Source organism: Hippopotamus amphibius, chromosome 1 (assembly GCF_030028045.1).
Source record: "Hippopotamus amphibius kiboko isolate mHipAmp2 chromosome 1, mHipAmp2.hap2, whole genome shotgun sequence".
NCBI lineage: Eukaryota > Metazoa > Chordata > Mammalia > Artiodactyla > Hippopotamidae > Hippopotamus > Hippopotamus amphibius.
The window spans coordinates 82,904,870-82,922,487 of NC_080186.1; the positions used below are offsets into that span (position 1 = coordinate 82,904,870).

At 36.1% G+C, this 17,618-nt stretch overlaps 1 protein-coding gene across 3 annotated transcripts in view; it reads left to right on the forward strand.

Annotated features, from left to right (window-relative positions):
• The window catches only part of ABCD3 (ATP binding cassette subfamily D member 3), a 75,916-nt gene extending 59,844 nt beyond the window's left edge, over positions 1-16,072 (forward strand). For 2 of the 3 annotated variants that reach the window (XM_057718028.1, XM_057718048.1), the window contains 7 exons: positions 2,010-2,087; positions 2,193-2,258; positions 2,360-2,449; positions 2,922-3,041; positions 9,349-9,453; positions 12,372-12,428; positions 14,591-16,072. In XM_057718028.1, coding sequence (XP_057574011.1) covers positions 2,010-2,087; positions 2,193-2,258; positions 2,360-2,449; positions 2,922-3,041; positions 9,349-9,453; positions 12,372-12,428; positions 14,591-14,668 — 594 coding nt within the window. In that variant the 3' untranslated portion in view covers positions 14,669-16,072. The remainder of the gene's footprint in view (positions 1-2,009; positions 2,088-2,192; positions 2,259-2,359; positions 2,450-2,921; positions 3,042-9,348; positions 9,454-12,371; positions 12,429-14,590) is intronic. The other variant, XM_057718038.1, reaches the window with a different exon arrangement.
• The last annotated feature ends 1,546 nt before the right edge of the window (positions 16,073-17,618 follow it).

Genomic DNA, 17,618 nt, shown 5'->3' on the forward strand with positions numbered 1-17,618 from the left:
TTTAGTATACAGTTCAGTGGCATTAAGTGTATTTAGTGTGTTGTGCAACCATCACCACTGTCTTGAGAACTTTTTCATCACAGCATACGGAAACTCTGTACCCACTGAACAATAACTCCTTTCTCCCCACCCCTCAGTCCCTGGTAACCTCTATTCTACTTTCTGTCTCAGTGAATTTGCCAGTTCTGGGTGCCTCGTGTGAATGGAATAATCATATTTGTCCTTTTGTGTCTGGCGTATCTCACTTAGCATCATGTCTTCAGGTTCATTCATGTTGTGGCATGTACCAGAATTTCATTTTTTTTAAGGCTGAATAATAATATTCCATTGTATGTATATGCCACATTTTGTGTATTCATTTCTCCACTTGGGTTGCTCCCACTTTTTGATTATTGTGAATAATGCAGATGGCTCTGCATTTCATCAGAAAAAGTTCTTTCAGTGGTTTACAGTACCCTAAGGGACTTGCCTGCTGTTACCCCACCACCACCTCTTGCCTCTCGGAGCTCATCTCCTACTACTCTTGCCTCCTGCTCATCCTTCTTCAGCAGAATCCTTTCTGTGTTTTGAATAGTACATTCCTGCCTCAACCTTTGTAGCTACTTTTCGTGGGTAGGCTTGGGACTGGAACAGTCTTCCTCCAGATAAACGCCTAATTGACTCTATTTCAAAGTTTTGCCCAGTTGTCATTTTCAGTGAGGCCTGGGCTGACCACCTTAAAAATGTAGCCTCCCTCCCCTCCACCCTGCCCCAGTTTTTTTTACCTTGATCTATTTTTTCCCCCATGGTGCTTATTTTCTAACATACTGTTTACTTATTTATTATGCATGTTCCTTATTGTATGTTTCTCCCACTTGAATGTATACTGGTAAGGGTGTGGATTTTGGTGTGTTTTTTGTTGTTCTTTGGGGTTTTTTTGGTTTCTTTTACTCACTAATGTAGCTGCATTGGCTCAAACAGAGCCTGACACTGAGTATTCAGTGCATATTCATTGAATTAAATAATAGGAACCTAAGGCTCAACAGTCTTAAAGAGTCAGGTTCCACAGCTAGGGTAACTCATATCTCTCTGTTGTCTTTTTTCTGCTGTGATACATTGCTGTGTAAGCTAGAGTTATGACCTGGGTTTTTTGATTTATCACCTGGTTAATTCATATTACATAAGACCATAAGCTTAGAACTCAACCATTGTTGACATTTTTCATTTAACTTTATCTTTACATTGTTGCAGAGCAATTTAGTGGCACTTATAAATATTTATAATATATACTTTGATACAACACATAATTTCTAAGAATTTGATCTATAGAAATATTTCTCACTGTTGCATCAATTTGCTCACTGACTCGGAGCTTCATGGCGATATTATTAAAAGGGCTAACAAAATGCAGATGACCTAAATTTTTAACAAGAAGAGAGTATTTAAATAATTTACAATACATCCTTATTATGGAATATACTGCAGGCATTAAGAAAAGAATGAGCAGAATCTGGATATACTGACCTGGAAGAACATCTGTGATATATTGTTAAATAATAACAAGCTGTAGAGTGGTATATATAGTACAACTCCATTTTTTTAAAAAAAACAGGACTGTGTGTACATACATAATTACTGTTTTCAAGAATTCAGGCTTTAGCTCTTTGTATTCTGATTGAGATTAAGTTGATATCAATCAGTAGTGTTTTTTTTTCAATACATACATATTTATTTGTCATTGCATTTTTTTGTTTTGTTTTAATTTTTTTTTTTTTACAATAAACTGCATATATTTAGAGTGTACAATTTGGTATCCCAAAGTGTAAGTGGAAAAAAAAGTGACTGAGTGAAAATTGAAAGTAGACAAAAATAAAAGGTATCTACATCCATAACCTCCACTGCTTCTACCTAATATCACATTTATAGACAAAATAGAAAGCTGATCATTAGCAAAGAACTATTTGACTCTAAGGAAATATTCATTGAGTATATATTCTGTTTAATTAATTCATAGACTCATTTTCCCTCAGGTTCGATCTGGGGCCAACGTTCTAATTTGTGGTCCAAATGGCTGTGGAAAGAGTTCACTTTTCCGTGTTCTTGGTGAAGTAAGTAAAAATTGGCCTCAAGGTTTTGCAGTCTCATTTTGCCATATAATCTACCACATTGTGAAATTTACAACTGTTCTTCCCCCTCCTTCTTTGCTTTTATAGTTATGGCCTCTTTTTGGAGGGTGTCTAACTAAACCCGAGAGAGGAAAGTTATTTTATGTTCCCCAGGTAGGACCTTGTTTGAGTTATTTTATAATCTTTGATTTAAAGATCTTTTGACTTATTTTTTAAAAATTCACTTCTAATGACTTTTGCTCTATTACTGTCAGAGACCTTATATGACTCTTGGAACACTTCGAGACCAAGTGATATATCCAGATGGAAGAGAAGATCAGAAAAAGAAGGGGATTTCTGACCTTGTAAGGAAATATTTATATCCTAGACTTACTGAAAACACTCCACTTCAGAGTCTTTATCAGTTAAGTATTTTCGATGCCAAGTAGTTTATCCTAACTTTTTGTAAAGGCTTCTAAAGCCTTATCATTAATTATAACTTTCCAGGTTGAGGTGAGATGTTGACCATTTTGCTTGAACATGACTTGTTGAATGTTTAACCTTGTCTTTACACTATTGTTTATTTTCTCATTGCACTTGTCCTTTAATTATGTACAGTAGTGTTACTCTCTTTAAGCTGCTAGATATATTTTGTCAAAATTAGTATAAACAGGAAGTAAAGAGTTTAGGTTTACCTATGTGCCACAGTCTTTTGTGAAGTGTGCCTTTTTTAGTGATATTGGCAATAGAATTATAGTGATTCTAGTTTAAAAAATCAAGATAGAGAATGTTGGTTTATATTAAGCGTGATTTCATCCTTAATCATTTTGCTGAAAGGTACTGAAGGAATACTTAGACAATGTCCAGTTGGGTCATATCCTTGAACGTGAAGGAGGCTGGGACAGTGTTCAGGATTGGATGGATGTACTCAGTGGTGGAGAGAAGCAAAGGATGGCGGTAAGTGTGCTCTGAAGACACTGCATAGCAATGCAGCTGGTTGCATGAAGTCACTCTTAGAATCCAGCATTTTGATAATTAAGGCACACAGTTTTATTTTAATCTTTTTATTTAGCAATTATTATAGTGTGGCTCAGTTTATATGATAATAAAAGTATAACTTGCATGTAAATTTGGAATTCTGAAAAATTCATAAATATTCCCATGAAAGGAAAAGATACAGATCCAATTATATACCATTAATCCATTTTTCTAAAAGTTGGGAGAACTTTGTAGCACATTGGTCCTGGTTGGGTTATGAGATCCCTTTTAGTATTTTTTCCCGATAGACATCTCTCTGTCTTACTCAGCCTATTCTCTCTAAAGTATCTGAAGGTGTTAGAGATGTTAATTTTATTATCATTTTATTCTTTATTCTGTTCTTGCCCTTTCCCTCCATCATTGTATGTATCCCTGTTTCAGGGCTCAGTATCTACTAAAGTTATTTAGAATTTTTAAATTTTCCTCATACAGAGAAACATTTGAAAGGAATTATTTTAATTTTATAATTGACTAAACTTATCCCAATCAAACATGACTACAAAACGTGACCTATTGAGTGATTCTTTGAGTACTCTGTAAAGTGGGATAACTTTTAAAGAGTCATTTTCTAACTAGACATACCATAGTTTGAGCAGATCCAGAGGAATTTGGGGGGGAGGGAGTGTTAATCTTGTGGAAATTAAAGAAAACTGTAGCCAAGGGAAGATAGCAAAAGAATTGACTTATTGCAGAATTGTTTACTGTTTATCTTCAGGTTATAGTCTACCTTTTGGTTACCTCCTGTTTCCTGGTTGTTTTGCGTGTTGTTTTTCTCCAGATCATACCCATTCTGTATGAACTTAGTGTCAACCTAATATTGTGATTTGTCTGGCTATAACATGAGATTAATCTAGAGTGACGAATGAATCATAAACAAAAGAAAAGAGAGGTATCTGCCATACTCAAGGTGGAAATTTGGCTGAAGGAGTGAGAATTTGAAGTGATTGAGTATTTCTGGAATCAGTTTAGAAGATGCCTATAGAAATAAATGCAAATCAAGAAAACTAATTTAAATTCCTATACTATGACTTCAGAGAAAATGGAAGGATAAGGCAAGATTCACAAGTGGACACAATGGAAACTCAGAGAAAGAAAAATAAATCTGCTTAAACTAAGGACTTCTATATATGTGGTATAAATGTTACACGGGGGTAGTTTTTATTAGAAGATAAGAAATTTAAGGTATGCCTAGAGGAGTGAGAGGATATTTTGGAAGAATAGGGAGTGAGGGAAGGAATCCTGTAAAGCCAGGTGAACCATGATCGAGCTGGGAGATTGGGAGAGCTCACCTATAACACTGTTGCATGACCAAGCCCTTGGCAGAATGTGTTCTGTATAGGCTAGTATTTGGAGAATTGAATATGAAGTTTAAAAGAGAGCATATTGTTTTGCTACTTTAAAAGAGTTTGGAGGGAGAGAGAAAAGATTAATGCAATAAATATTAACATTGTTGAAGTTGGGTGGAGAATGTATATGTATTCATTTTATTGTTCTTTCAGTTTTTTGGTAGGATTAAAATTTTTCAAAGTAAAAAGTTGATGGGGTGGACTTCCCTGGTTGTGCAGTGGTTAAGAATCCAGCTGCCAATTCAGGGGACACAGGTTTGATCCCTGCTCTGGGACCATCCTACATGCCGCAGAGCAGCTAAGCCCATGCACCACAACTGCTGAGCCTGCGCTCAAGGGCCTGTGTGCCACAATTACTGAGCCCACGTGCTGCAACTGCCGAAGCCTGTGCACCTAGAGCCTGTGCTCCACAATAAGAGAAGCCACCACGGAGAAGCCTGCACACCGCAACGAAGAGTAGCTCCCACTTACCACAACTAGAGAAAGCCGGTGTGCCGCAATGAAGACCCAACACAGCCAAAATAAATGATAAATAAAATTTTTTAAAAAGTTGATGGGAAGAAAAGACAATTTTTATAAATTATAAAAATTATAATTTATAAATTATAAAAATTATAATTTTTAGGAAGAACAGACTTGAAAGGTTTAACCAGAACAGTGAATCTGTAAGAGTGAAGGTTGGTGTAAAACAAATGAACCAGAGGAACTCTTGGGTAAGGAGTGTCAGGATTTGACTTTGAGAGAATGGAATAAAACTATTGAATAAAGGGAGATCTGGTGAATACATTTCTAGAAGTTCCTTGAAAAAAATCAACATAAACATAGGGGAAAATACTATTATTCCATTATTTTAGCAGCAAAAAACTTAATTGTGGTATGCTTTCCACAGAGTTCAGGATTAGCTAAGAATCTATTCTGTGTGAGGCACTTAGCTAGGTGCCTGCCTTAATAATCTAGTTAGGAGAGCCAGATATTCTCATTTGACTATGACACCAGGCAGACAGTCTTCAGTGATAGCTGCAAAGAAAATGCACTGGAATATTGATGAGGGAAAGATTGGTTTGGAATGGCAGGCCCTGTTTAATTCTCCCAATAGCCCTGTGAAGTAAGGTACAGATGAGGGAAAGACTTAGAGAACTTAAGCAGTTTACTGATACCAAATAGCTGCTGCATGGCCGAACTGAGATCCACATGCAGGTGGGTCTGACCCCAGAACTCTTGCTCTTAGCTAATGTATTACAGTATACGGCCTGTTCAATGTGCAGGTGAACTGTCTGACCAATTCTCTTCTCTCACTGTACCTTGAAGTCTCAAGTGACATGTCTTTTTCCCTCATTGCACCCATTTGGGTCCAGCCACCATCATCCAGGGTTGCTCCACCTAATATCCTAAATTGGGCTGTCTTATTTCTCTGACCCATAGTTATCTTTTCTACTCCACTGTTCTTGCTCTCTTTAGTAATGGGTTTTTTTTTTTATATATTATGAAAAAGTATATATGATGGAAAAGTTGGAATATTTATAAAAGTATAAAGAAAGGCCCAAACCACCTTACCAGAGGTACCACTGTCATAAGATTTTTAGTGTTGTTTTAAATCCATTTTTGTAATCAATTCTTTTTCTTTTACCTGATTAGCAACTGTCCCTGTTCTTCAAACTCACGGACATCTCTCTAATATTGACCCGTTCCTTTTCTGCAGTTGATCAGTTGCCTTCTGACTGCCATCTTTCCTATCCAGCACAGACTTAATAATTCAGGGCCTGGCACGTAGGAGGTACACAGGCGATATTTATTAAAGGAATGAACAAATGATCCCTTCCCCTTAACTTCCTTTCCCACTTTTTGTTCTCTCATGTTATTTAAACATCCGTCCAAGAGCAATTGTTTGCCTTGGCATTTCTGTACATTGGCTTCTGAGCACTGCTGGAAAAAATCAGGGAATGAGATGGATTGGTGCCACTGCACTTCCATGGTTTCCAGTCTTACAGGGACTCATAGCATGGCTTGGCGAACATATTACTGGTTTTTGTCCCTTTGTGTCATTTTCATGATAATCATTTGAAAACTACCAGTCTCAGGCTTTCTACCCCATTGCTTACTCCACCACTCTCAGCAGAATAAGTCTCCCCCTTCTTCTAAGAAAAAAGAGGAGCTGTTATTTCAGTTAAATGACAGCTAATTTTTATTGAGTGCTTAATAGGCGATAGGCAATATGCCAAGCACTTTACACAGGTTATCTCATTTCATTCTTGCAACAGTCCTGTGAGATGAGAGCTATGAGTGTCCCATTTCACAGAAGAAATAGAACTATAGAACAGTTAAGTGGCTTGCCAGGCAGAGATACCCAGCAAATGTTAAAGCTGTGGGGGGTGGGGATGGCTTGTCAAGTCAGCAGCATGACTGCAGTGTTCATATACTTTACAAGCTCCTTGTATTGAGGATACCAAGTAGCTGACCACATAGTGGGAAAGAGAAAGACACATGATGAGAAAATTTCCATATAATGTGGTAAGTGTGGTAATGAAGGCATGCAAAGCAGTCCATGGGAACACAGAGGAGGGGCATTTGTGGAAAGCCTTCAAACAACCACTCCTTTTAATAACTTTGCACTAGACTGGACTGCCCTGACCTTACTGCTTCCACTGTTTGTGGGGTATATGTCATCCTTCCTCTTGAGAATGACTAAATATCTCCATCTGTTTTTGGACCCTCCCTCTTTCAACTTTATCACATCCCTTTCCTTCAGTTATGCACCCTCACACACACACACCCCTCCCCTGACACACCCTTCCCCCATATTTAATCTCGTCTAGTCCTCTTTTAGAAAGATATTTTCAAGTCTCTGTGATCTAAAAAGCAAAGGTCCCGTGATCCCAAAGGTCACACCTCTTATAAATAAGATATAAACCCCAAGAAAGCTGTTTTTATGTTTTAGTCATTCATTTATCAAATATTTGAATATTTCCTATACTGTACAGGTGTTGGGTGTACAGTAGTGATTAAAATGGAATCTTGGCTTTAGTGACTATTATAATCTCAGGGGTAGACAAAGAAACAGCATACAATTTATACTATGTGAAGAACTGCAGAGATGTTACAGAAGGGACCCGCTTGGATTGGGGAAAGGGATCAGGGTAGGTTTGCCTGAGAAGGGGACATTAAGAAGAAATTTGAAGGATGCAAGGAGCAGAGTAAGGTGTTTGAGACATTAGGAAAGTGACATATGCTAAGCCTGTAAGGCCTATGGCACCTCGTGTCCTAGGAGTTGAAAGGAGGCGATGGTGGCTGGAATGTTGAGGTTAGAGAGTGAGTAGGAATGAGTTTGTGTGGGGCCATGTAGACCATGGTACGGAGTTAGAATTTTATTCTAAGTGAAATGGGGAAGTTACTGAATGATTTTAAGTAGAAGAATGAAATTCTCTGACTTATATTTCTGGAAGATCCTCTCTGGTTACATGGAGAATGGGTTAAAGAGGTACGAAAGAGGAAGCAGTAGGCTATTTGTGGTCATCCAAGCAGGAGAGGATAATGCTCTGGGCTAAGGACAGGACTGTGAGCTGGGGAAAGTGAGTAGATGCCGCAGGACTGACTTGAATGGACTAAAAATGAGGGGGAGTAAGGAGGAGAAGGGAAAAATCAAGGAGGACTCACAGCTTTCTAGCTTGAGCAGCTGTTTGATAGTGTCATTTTCTGAAATGTTCAAGATGGGGTGCAGGAAATGGATGAGTGGATTTAAGGGAAAAATCTAGAAAATTATTGAGTTTTAGATTTTTAAAGTTTGCGAGTCCTGTAAGATATCCAAATAGAAAGATCAAATAGGAATTTTTATATATCAATCTGGAAATTAGAAGAGAAGTATGGATGAGAGAGAGATATTGGGAGTTTACAAACGTAAATAATATTTGAAATCATGAGATTTGATGAGATCACTCAGAGAGAAACAACATAGGAAAAAGAGAAGAGAACCTAAGAATTAACCCTCAGGGACCCCAGTATTTAATGGTCAAGTGAAGGAGAAAATGTTGGAACAGAAACTGAGAAAACAGCCTAAGAAATGGAAAGAAACTTAAAACCATGATTTCACTCTCACCTTCTCAAGAAGGAGGGAATGGCCACCTGAGTCGAGTGTTGCAGAGATGATAAACTGGGCAAGGATAGAAAATGTCCATTGGTCCTGCAACATGGAGGTCGGTGTTAGGAGCAGGGGACAATTTGGAATATCTGTTAGACAAAGGACCAGAATGAGTAATTCCCAGAAAGTAAAATGCATATGGAAAATAAACAGCAAAGTGTTCAGCATTCCTGCTAATCAAAGAAATGTAAGCTATAATAATCTTGATGTTAATTTTAACTTATAAAATTAGCCCAAACTCTTAAAAATGAGCATGCCCAGTACTGATCACAGGGATATATACAACAGGTGCACTCAGACATTGCTGATGGGAATATTAATTGGCAATGTAATATTACTTGACATTACTTAAACAAAAAATGTTTTAAAATAGTCAGTTTTTGCATCTGAGTCATCTATAGTCTGAATTCTAAGATTTCATTAAAATGTGTACCCTCTAATCTTGTTTAGACAACTTTCTTTAATATTAGTTTAAAACTAAACTTCATCTCATATCAGTCTTAAAAGTTCTTAATTTACTCTTAACAGTATTTGCCATGTGTTACATTTTTCCTGTTGTTCAGGAGGACAATAAAAACAGATTTCTTTTTATTGTTTTTGTTTCTGAGAAGTAGACTTTTTGAGCTAGAATAATTTTTATCTGTACTTTAGTGCACTGTAAATGAGTATCTAATTTAAAGTAAATCTATTTTAGCTTATTAATTTTAGCTCTATGTGATTATACAGAATATTTCTTTTCATGCTTCAGATGGCAAGATTATTTTATCATAAGCCCCAGTTTGCCATTTTGGATGAATGCACAAGTGCAGTTAGTGTAGATGTGGAAGACTACATTTACAGTCATTGTCGAAAGGTAAGTATGGTAAATTCTCTGTCCCCTCTTCCAGTTTACTCTTGTCCAACCAAATATCTACCCAAAGAGAAGATTCCAAGTTATGAAGTGACAAAATTACTATCAAAGGATGATATTTTGCTTCAGTAAAGATTTTAAGCTGATAATTGATACGAGTTTAAAAAAAATTATCAATGAATTCTGTATATAATTCTTTTTAGCCATGTATCAGATATAAAATAAATGTTTAAAATTTATTTTCCTTTTATCTCATTCCCTATACTCAGAGTTAATAAACTGATATTTTCTTAATGTGTTGCGTTAACTTTACCTAAATATCATTTGTTTTTTTATAAAGAAAATTTGAAAAATAAAAAAAAATTTTTTAATTAAAAAAATTCAACAGTAATTATTTGGCAACTTTTAATTGACCCATTTTTTTCTCTGGCCTGGCCAATATTTTACCAAGGCTTCTTTTAGTAGCCTTTCCTCAGGCTGTCTCATTGGTTCCATTCTTTAAGTAATTATTCAGTAGTCTCAGTTCTTTTGTTTGTTTTTTTTCCCCTGAGGAATTGTCACCATCATCTATACTCTTGTTGTATTTTGAGAACAAGAGCAGTATATCCTAACTGTTTTAGAGCTTCTGTGTAAGCAAATGAAGTACAGGAGTCTTTTAACATTTTGTAACTGTCCTTTGGGAGTTCACAATAAATATAAAAAGCCATGTGCATATATACAGCATGAAGTTCCTGCTGCTCAGTGTGGCGATAGCTCAGCAGCAGCAGCATCGCCCAGGAGCTCCAGCCCTGCTGCGAAATCAGAGCCTGCCTTTTAACAAAACCCCCAGATGATTCAGATGCACATTAAAGTTTGAGAAGAATTGCATAATGAAGAAAGAATAAATTTGCTACATTCATCTTTAAGGAAGATTTTAGCTACTGATTTTATTTCTTTAATGGTTTTCTCTTCTGAATCAGTTTTAGTCATAATTTTTTATCCATTTGTTTATACAGATTTTCAGATTTATAGGTATTAGAGATGTTTGTGGAATTCTCTTACACGTAAAACCATGTAGTCTCTATTTGATGAGTGATTTAGAGGCTCTTTGCTGGTAATTTTGTCCATAAAATTTCCTCTTATATCTAGCTGTAGGCTGCCGGTCCCCACAAAAGATGCAATTCTCCTACGTATAGATTCCATTTAAAAGAAAAAAATTCTTATGGGGCCCCCAGTTGATAAATTGTATTACTATAATGGCACTTGAATATGGATAAGCGTGAAATGAGGTATGAACTTAAAACTCATTTACAAAAGCTACAAAACCAGTATAAACTTATAAATTAAGTACAGACAAGACTTTAAAACACAATTTCAAAATTGCAGCAATAGAGAGACCTATGATACTGTTTTGCTGAAACTAAACCACTGGTTTGGGTTTAATCTGAGGTCCAAAAATAATATGAGGTCCGGATCTTAAATTTTAAATTTTGCTTACGTATTTGACTTAAGTAATTCTATTATAAAGAATGCCTTCATTAAGTCGAGACCTAATCCAGTTATTTTAGAATTGTAAGAGAAATGATACCTGAAGTGAGCTTTCAAAAATCAGATGTGTTGCGCCATCGAAATATATGTTTTATTAATAACTGACAGTATATTTGTCATGAAGTTCCTAACCTGTTTGAGAACCTTTCCCATGGCAGCCAAACTTAGGATACATTAAAAGTTTTAAATGATACCACTTCAAGTCATCACTTGGTACCAGCAGAAGTGTAAACACAAACTTAGGCACTTTAATCTCATGATAGAAGTGATAAGAAGAATATACTTACCCAAACTTCTTTTTAATTATCAAAATGAAAATAAAAATTGGAACTCATGGTGGAGATTTCCTGGCTACCCTAGCATGTATCTCTGCCTCGAGAGACCCATTTTGAGAAACAGTGATCTAGAGCAGGGTTTCTCCGTCTTAGCACTATTGACATTTGGGTTGGATGATTCTTAGTTGTGGGAGGCTGTCCTCTGCTTTATAGGATGTTTGGCAGCATTTCTGACCATTACTCATTAGATGTCTGTAGCACTCTCAGTTGTGACAATCAAAAAAGACCTGGCCAAACATCCCCTATGGGACAAAATCCCCTGCCTCCCCTCCCTGGTTGAGAATCACTGATCCAGAGCAACAAGCTGTATCTCTTAGTGTTGTTTAAAAATCTGAAGAACGATCCATAAACCCTAATTCACAGTCTAAAATCCAGTAAGCTTATTAACCAAAAGAGTTTTCATTATTTTGTAGCAGGCTCACTGGGTAGCCAGACCTAGCCTGAACTAACAAAAGATTTTTAAGCTGTTTTATTTTTCTCACTGAATGTTCCTGTCCATATGTGTTGTTGCAGAAACACTGATGTGTTTAATTTCAGAATTCTGCCTCAGAACCCTCTGGGGGTGGTAAATACTACTTTTCCTAAATCTCAATTCTAAGACACATTCTGAAATAAGGGTTTCCAGTAAAAGATTATGACCCTGTATTTGAAAAACAAATTTACTGTAGACCGTGCTATATTGATTTAATTTTCATGATTTTGACCTTTTGCTATTTTTACCATCTTTATACTCTTCGTATATTTTTCACAATAAAATAAAAAATGTGCTAGGATATGTATTTTCTGCCCAAAACAAAATAATGTACTTAAGCTAGTACCTGCTAGTTTAGTTTTATTTGTTTTTCCTTAAAGACTGTTGATACTTGTTAGTTTTTATTGTGTGGTCGATGGCCTGTACTTTTCATTACCTCAAACATTTGGGTTGTAGTTTTTTCTCTTTGGCATTGATTTTAAACTATAGCTACTGAAGACAGTCATCTTAACAGCTTAAATTATATAGACTAGTTTAATTTGTGACTCTGTTATTGATATAAACCTTAATCATTTTCCTTGTATCAGGTTGGCATTACCCTCTTCACTGTGTCACATCGAAAGTCTCTTTGGAAACACCATGAGGTTTGTATTTCTTATATTGAATGGTATAGTGAGAGTTTATTTCCATATACGAATTCAGGTGATTATGGTTTTAGATTTCTTGGATTTCCCTTATAAATTTGTAACTTAAAGGGAAAAGGTGATTCGAGTTCATTTTTATAAAATAGGATTTTCATAAATATTATTGTAGTTCTCAATTTTGAAAGCTGCAATATATATAAACAGTCCCTAGTTATATATGAGAGATATTAGAGAACCAGTTAGTGGTTCTCCAGTTTTATAAATGACTGTTGTATAATAACTGACTAAAATGTGCATAATCTTATCACAGCTACGGTCAAATATACTTTTTCTTACCATTCTGTATTGACAGAAGGAGAAAGAGTCTTAAGGAGCAGATAGCAAAAAGTTTATGGACAGTTTTAGTAGAGATCAGGACTACCAGGAGGAAACGGTCTAATGTCAGCCATGATTGTCATCACACTGTAATAAAATAGAATTCAGTAGGTGGTCACTATAATTTAGAAGGATATTACAGTGAGGTTTACACGGGTACAGGTGCTCCAGCAGTGCCATTGTGCCGCTCCTAATGGAAAATGATCAAACCCTACAAATAAACCCAGCTAAGTTCATTTTCTTTTCTTCTCTTCCTTCCTGCTCCCTCCCTCCCTTCCCTTTTTCCTTCCTTCTTCTCGTCCTCCCTTTTTTTCCTTCCTAAAGGATACAGAAAGGGTTTGAGAAAAATTAGAACATGGTAAGGGTGTCTTGTCCCTTTATGGGACATAGCTCAATCGTACATACTTGATTGAGCACCTTTTTTACCAAATACCTGGGCTAAGTGTCGTGAGGGATACAGAGTACTGTCTTTACTCTCAAGAACCTTATGGTTTAGATCAGCGGTCCCCAGCCTTTTTGGCACCAGGGACCAGTTTCGTGGAAGTCAGTTTTTCCATGGACTGGCGGTGGGGTGGGGGGTATGGTTTCAGGATGATTCAGGTGCATTACATTTATTCTGTTATTATTACATCAGCTCCACCTCACATCATCAGGCATTAGATCCCAGGGGTTGGGGACCCCTGGTTTAGATGATAGTGTACAGATGGTTAAATGAAGAGCATGGGATTTGAAGTCAGAAAACCTGGGTTCAGGCATCACTGTTTCTGGCATTAATTGCTTCCTTTGTATAATAACGTTATTGATCCTTGCCTAGCAGTCTCATAGATTACCGCAAGGATCAAAGAGGTAGCCTGTATGAAAGTTCTTAATAAACTGTAATGAAGTTCTATAAAGCTGTTGACTTTTAAAGGTATGGTATATTATAATCTGCTCATTTTCATGAATTGAATGAAAAACTAAATAACTAGCAATCAGGGAGTTTAAAATATATCCTTTGTGTTTTCTCAGAAGTTCATCAACATTGCAGCCATAGGACAGTGAAAGGACTTGGGTTTCCCCTCTCCTCTTCTCCTGGAGGTGTAGACAAGTAGCAAAATAACCATCAGGCCAGTGATCATGTGAAGGAGGGGGTGACACAAAGAACTGCAATGTTAAGAGTTCAGAATAGCTTAAAAATAACAATATAGAAAATAGAAAAACAAAGGTCTTTTCTGTAAACAAAAAAACACTAAATAAAACAGAAGGCTTTGTAACTGCTGTCCTGAGCATCTTCATAGGATGGAATCACTGTAGCTCTCATCCTCCTCTGCTAAATCAAAGAACAAACTAACAAAAAGCCTTAAATTAGATGTTCTGAGCTGATCTGGGAAACCAGCTAAATAAAGTAAGTATTTTAGAGGCTGTCCTATCTGACAGGCTTGCATTTAGTGCAGTTGCACCTCTGTAGATCAGTGGTTGTGGAGTGATAGAAGCATTCTAATTTGTGAGATGCTTACAGATTTTGGTTCCTTTAAAATAATAAGGAAGTCTGGTATTTTAGTTCTTATAATGGAAACTACTATATCCACTACAAGCAGAGGTATATTGTGGCTGCTTTAAAAAAGAGCAGACGTCTTCATTTAGTCTTTCCTTGGAAAATGGTATGCATTTCTGAGTATAAACTTTTGAAGATTTTACTGGCTTAAAATAATTATTTTCAATTGTTTTCTTGTATCATAACCTCTACATAAATTCCTGACAAAAAGAAGGTTCTCAATTACTGATTTTTCCCCCCTTCTTTCCCATAGTACTACCTGCATATGGATGGCAGAGGCAATTATGAATTCAAACAGATAACAGAAGATACAGTTGAGTTTGGCTCTTAGAATCCGGAGAACTGTATTGTACCAGCTTCAATGAAATAATTACACAATACCATTAGAAATGCAAAGAACATTGTAAAATAAAGTTGAGCTTTTTTTTTTAAACAAAGCAACAAATTAACTAGATATAAAATAATTGAGAACAAGTTGTTAAAACATTTAATATTATATAGGATATTGCTAATTGTGTATATGTTGGTTTAATTATTAATATGTACTAAGAATGTCCTTATTCTTGTGGTTAAAAACCTGCCTAAATTAAATTGGGCTTAAATCAGTATAACCTGATTCATCCTGGGATGTAAACCATTTGAAGTCAACTACTTTGACTTTTATGGCTCTATCTTTTCCTTCAGTGAAGAACCCTATTTAAAACTGGGGTCATCGCTTGTCCTGTTCTAACAAGATAGTCTTGAGTTTCATTTTCTTGTGCCCCATGATAGTGGGAAACAAACAAATCATAGTGTGTTATCAAAACATACATCTTGGCATAATGGCATTTATTACACTGTGGCAGATTTCTTTAGCAGCCACAGTTGTACTCATTCCTTGCTTATGTCTTGGGGTACATTTAACTCCGGGAAAGCCATTTGAATTTTCTTTGGCTAAATAATAAATGTGCCCCTCACAATCTTCAGTATTGAGTTGTATAGGGGTTCTTTGTGGTGATGCAGCAAAAGTATATGTGCAGTCTTGCTTATAAAGGGTGGTTACTATGTTTCACACCTAATCTTCTCAGTGATTGGGATTTAAAACACAAAGTCCTTACATGTCAAGCTCAAGGTCTTATAAAATTTTTAGAAATTTTAAAGAATTGGATGGATTTGTGTATGTTAGAAGCTCATTCATTAGAAGTGTGGTGGTTACATGGTGTTAAACTCCAGATGAGCCATAGGAATGCACTACATGAAGTAAAGCACTGAGTATGCGATGCTGTCACTGTCTTTGACCGTGATTTTATGTGTAAAAAATATGTTATAAAATTATGCACATGGGTGAATTGTTTCTTAAGGCACTGGTTTATCTCTGAATCTTTAATAACTTTTTTAATATTTGGATTATTATGTCAAACTGTATCCTAAGGGAAATCAATTTCATCTTACCAAACCATCATTAATGACTGTGTATTATTTGCACAGGGAGAACTGAAATTGAGTATTATCAATAAGCTAGATATGAAATCAGTTTTATCAAACTGGGATTCAGAAAGGGGCTTTTTATATTCTCGTTTCTGCATAACTGGTTTTGGTTTTTTTGCAGAATTAACTATAAGAATCACTGACTACAGAAGTAAAACTTGATATACTGATTGCATAATACATAACATTCAATTTTTACCACTTCTCTTTAGCAAACTTGTATTCTTACTTATTTTCTGTTCAGATTAAAAACGAATCAGATATCTTATACAAACTTTGCTTGTTCTTTTTATTCTGGTATGTAAATCCTAGGTAGTTCATACAGAGTTCATACAGCCTGGACTTGAAAAAATAACAAAAATAAACATTCAGAAAGCCCTTTTAGCAACCAGTGTCTCTTTTTTTAAAAATTTTGTCAAATGTGGTTTTATTAGAATGAATTTCTTCTTTAGAAAAGCCAGGAAAAAACCTTCAGTGTACTTCACAAATGCTACCAGATAGACAGGAGACCTTAAAAGATAGTATCAGTTCTGGGAAACATTTTATGGCATGGGGGAAGTTTCAGATTTTCAGATTTGTAGATTACCCTAAACCTACTAAAAGAAGTATTCTCCTAGCTGCCTCCTTATTCCTCTGTAACGAATTCTTGCAATCAAAAAAATTTCTTTTTCTTTATTTTTTCTTCCCTTTTTAATTTAACAAATTAAAAAGAGCCTCACCATTTGGAGGTATAAAGGAAGATCCCTTTCCTGGAGAATCACAGTATACATTAACTTGATAGTTCTAGGACAGCTTACAATAAAGGAATCCAGTGTTTCCAGAGCATGATTGACCATGGAATATCTTTTTGCCACATAATTCCTGTTAGCATCATCCACAGACTGCACTGGGAAATGGCAGTTCAATCTGAAGAATAAGCCATAGATAAGGACTTTCATCCATGAACAACACACTGCATAACAAGTGTATCACTTTGTTCTCATACCAAGCTTCTACTTTTTATATGAGAAAATAGGGATGTAAACAGCTAGGGTTGTATGCCCTGTACTAATAGAATAAAATGGGTCTGGGGTTTGCCTCTGTAGGGGAGGCAAAATTTTACCTCTACCCTGTTAGGGTTTTTGACTGGGCCTAAGAATTAAGTTGACATGAAACAGATTAACAGGAGAAAAGCATACAGATTTATTTAATATAAGTTTTATGTGACACGGAGCCCTTATAAGGAAATGAAGCCCCAAAGAAGTGGCAAAACCTGAGGCTATGAGGCTGAACAAAGAGAGGCAATTGTGGAAAAGTATGTAGAGAGGCTAAAGGAAGGTAAGGACTATTTTAATAAGGTTTGTATAGAGTTCTCTCAGTCTCAACATCCTGTCCTTGATAAGAGTGTTGTTTTCCTTCTGGTGTAGGGAGGACATCTTCTGTATGGGGTTTTAGCTTCCGTGTTTAGGAAGAAAAAGGGGGGAGTGAGGGTTCCCTTCCTGCACCTGCTGTTTAAGTGTCTCATGTCAACTAGTCCTTGTGCCAGAGTGACACATTTTGGGATGACAGATCCCACCACCCTTCACCCCTGGTCCCTTCATGATTACCATTTGGCTTAAAACTGTGGTGATTGTATAGCATCTATCATTTCCTTTATATAATGTTTTAAATTTTAAATTTGATGTTTAAAACCATAACTTGCCTAAAAGCAGAGTGAATTTTCTTCTTCTATCAGATGGACTTTAGCATTTTTAATTGTAGGAAACTGTTTACATTTTTACCCACATCAGTAATTTTTCCCTTGTGAAGAATTGAAATGTTCTGAGCTATAAACA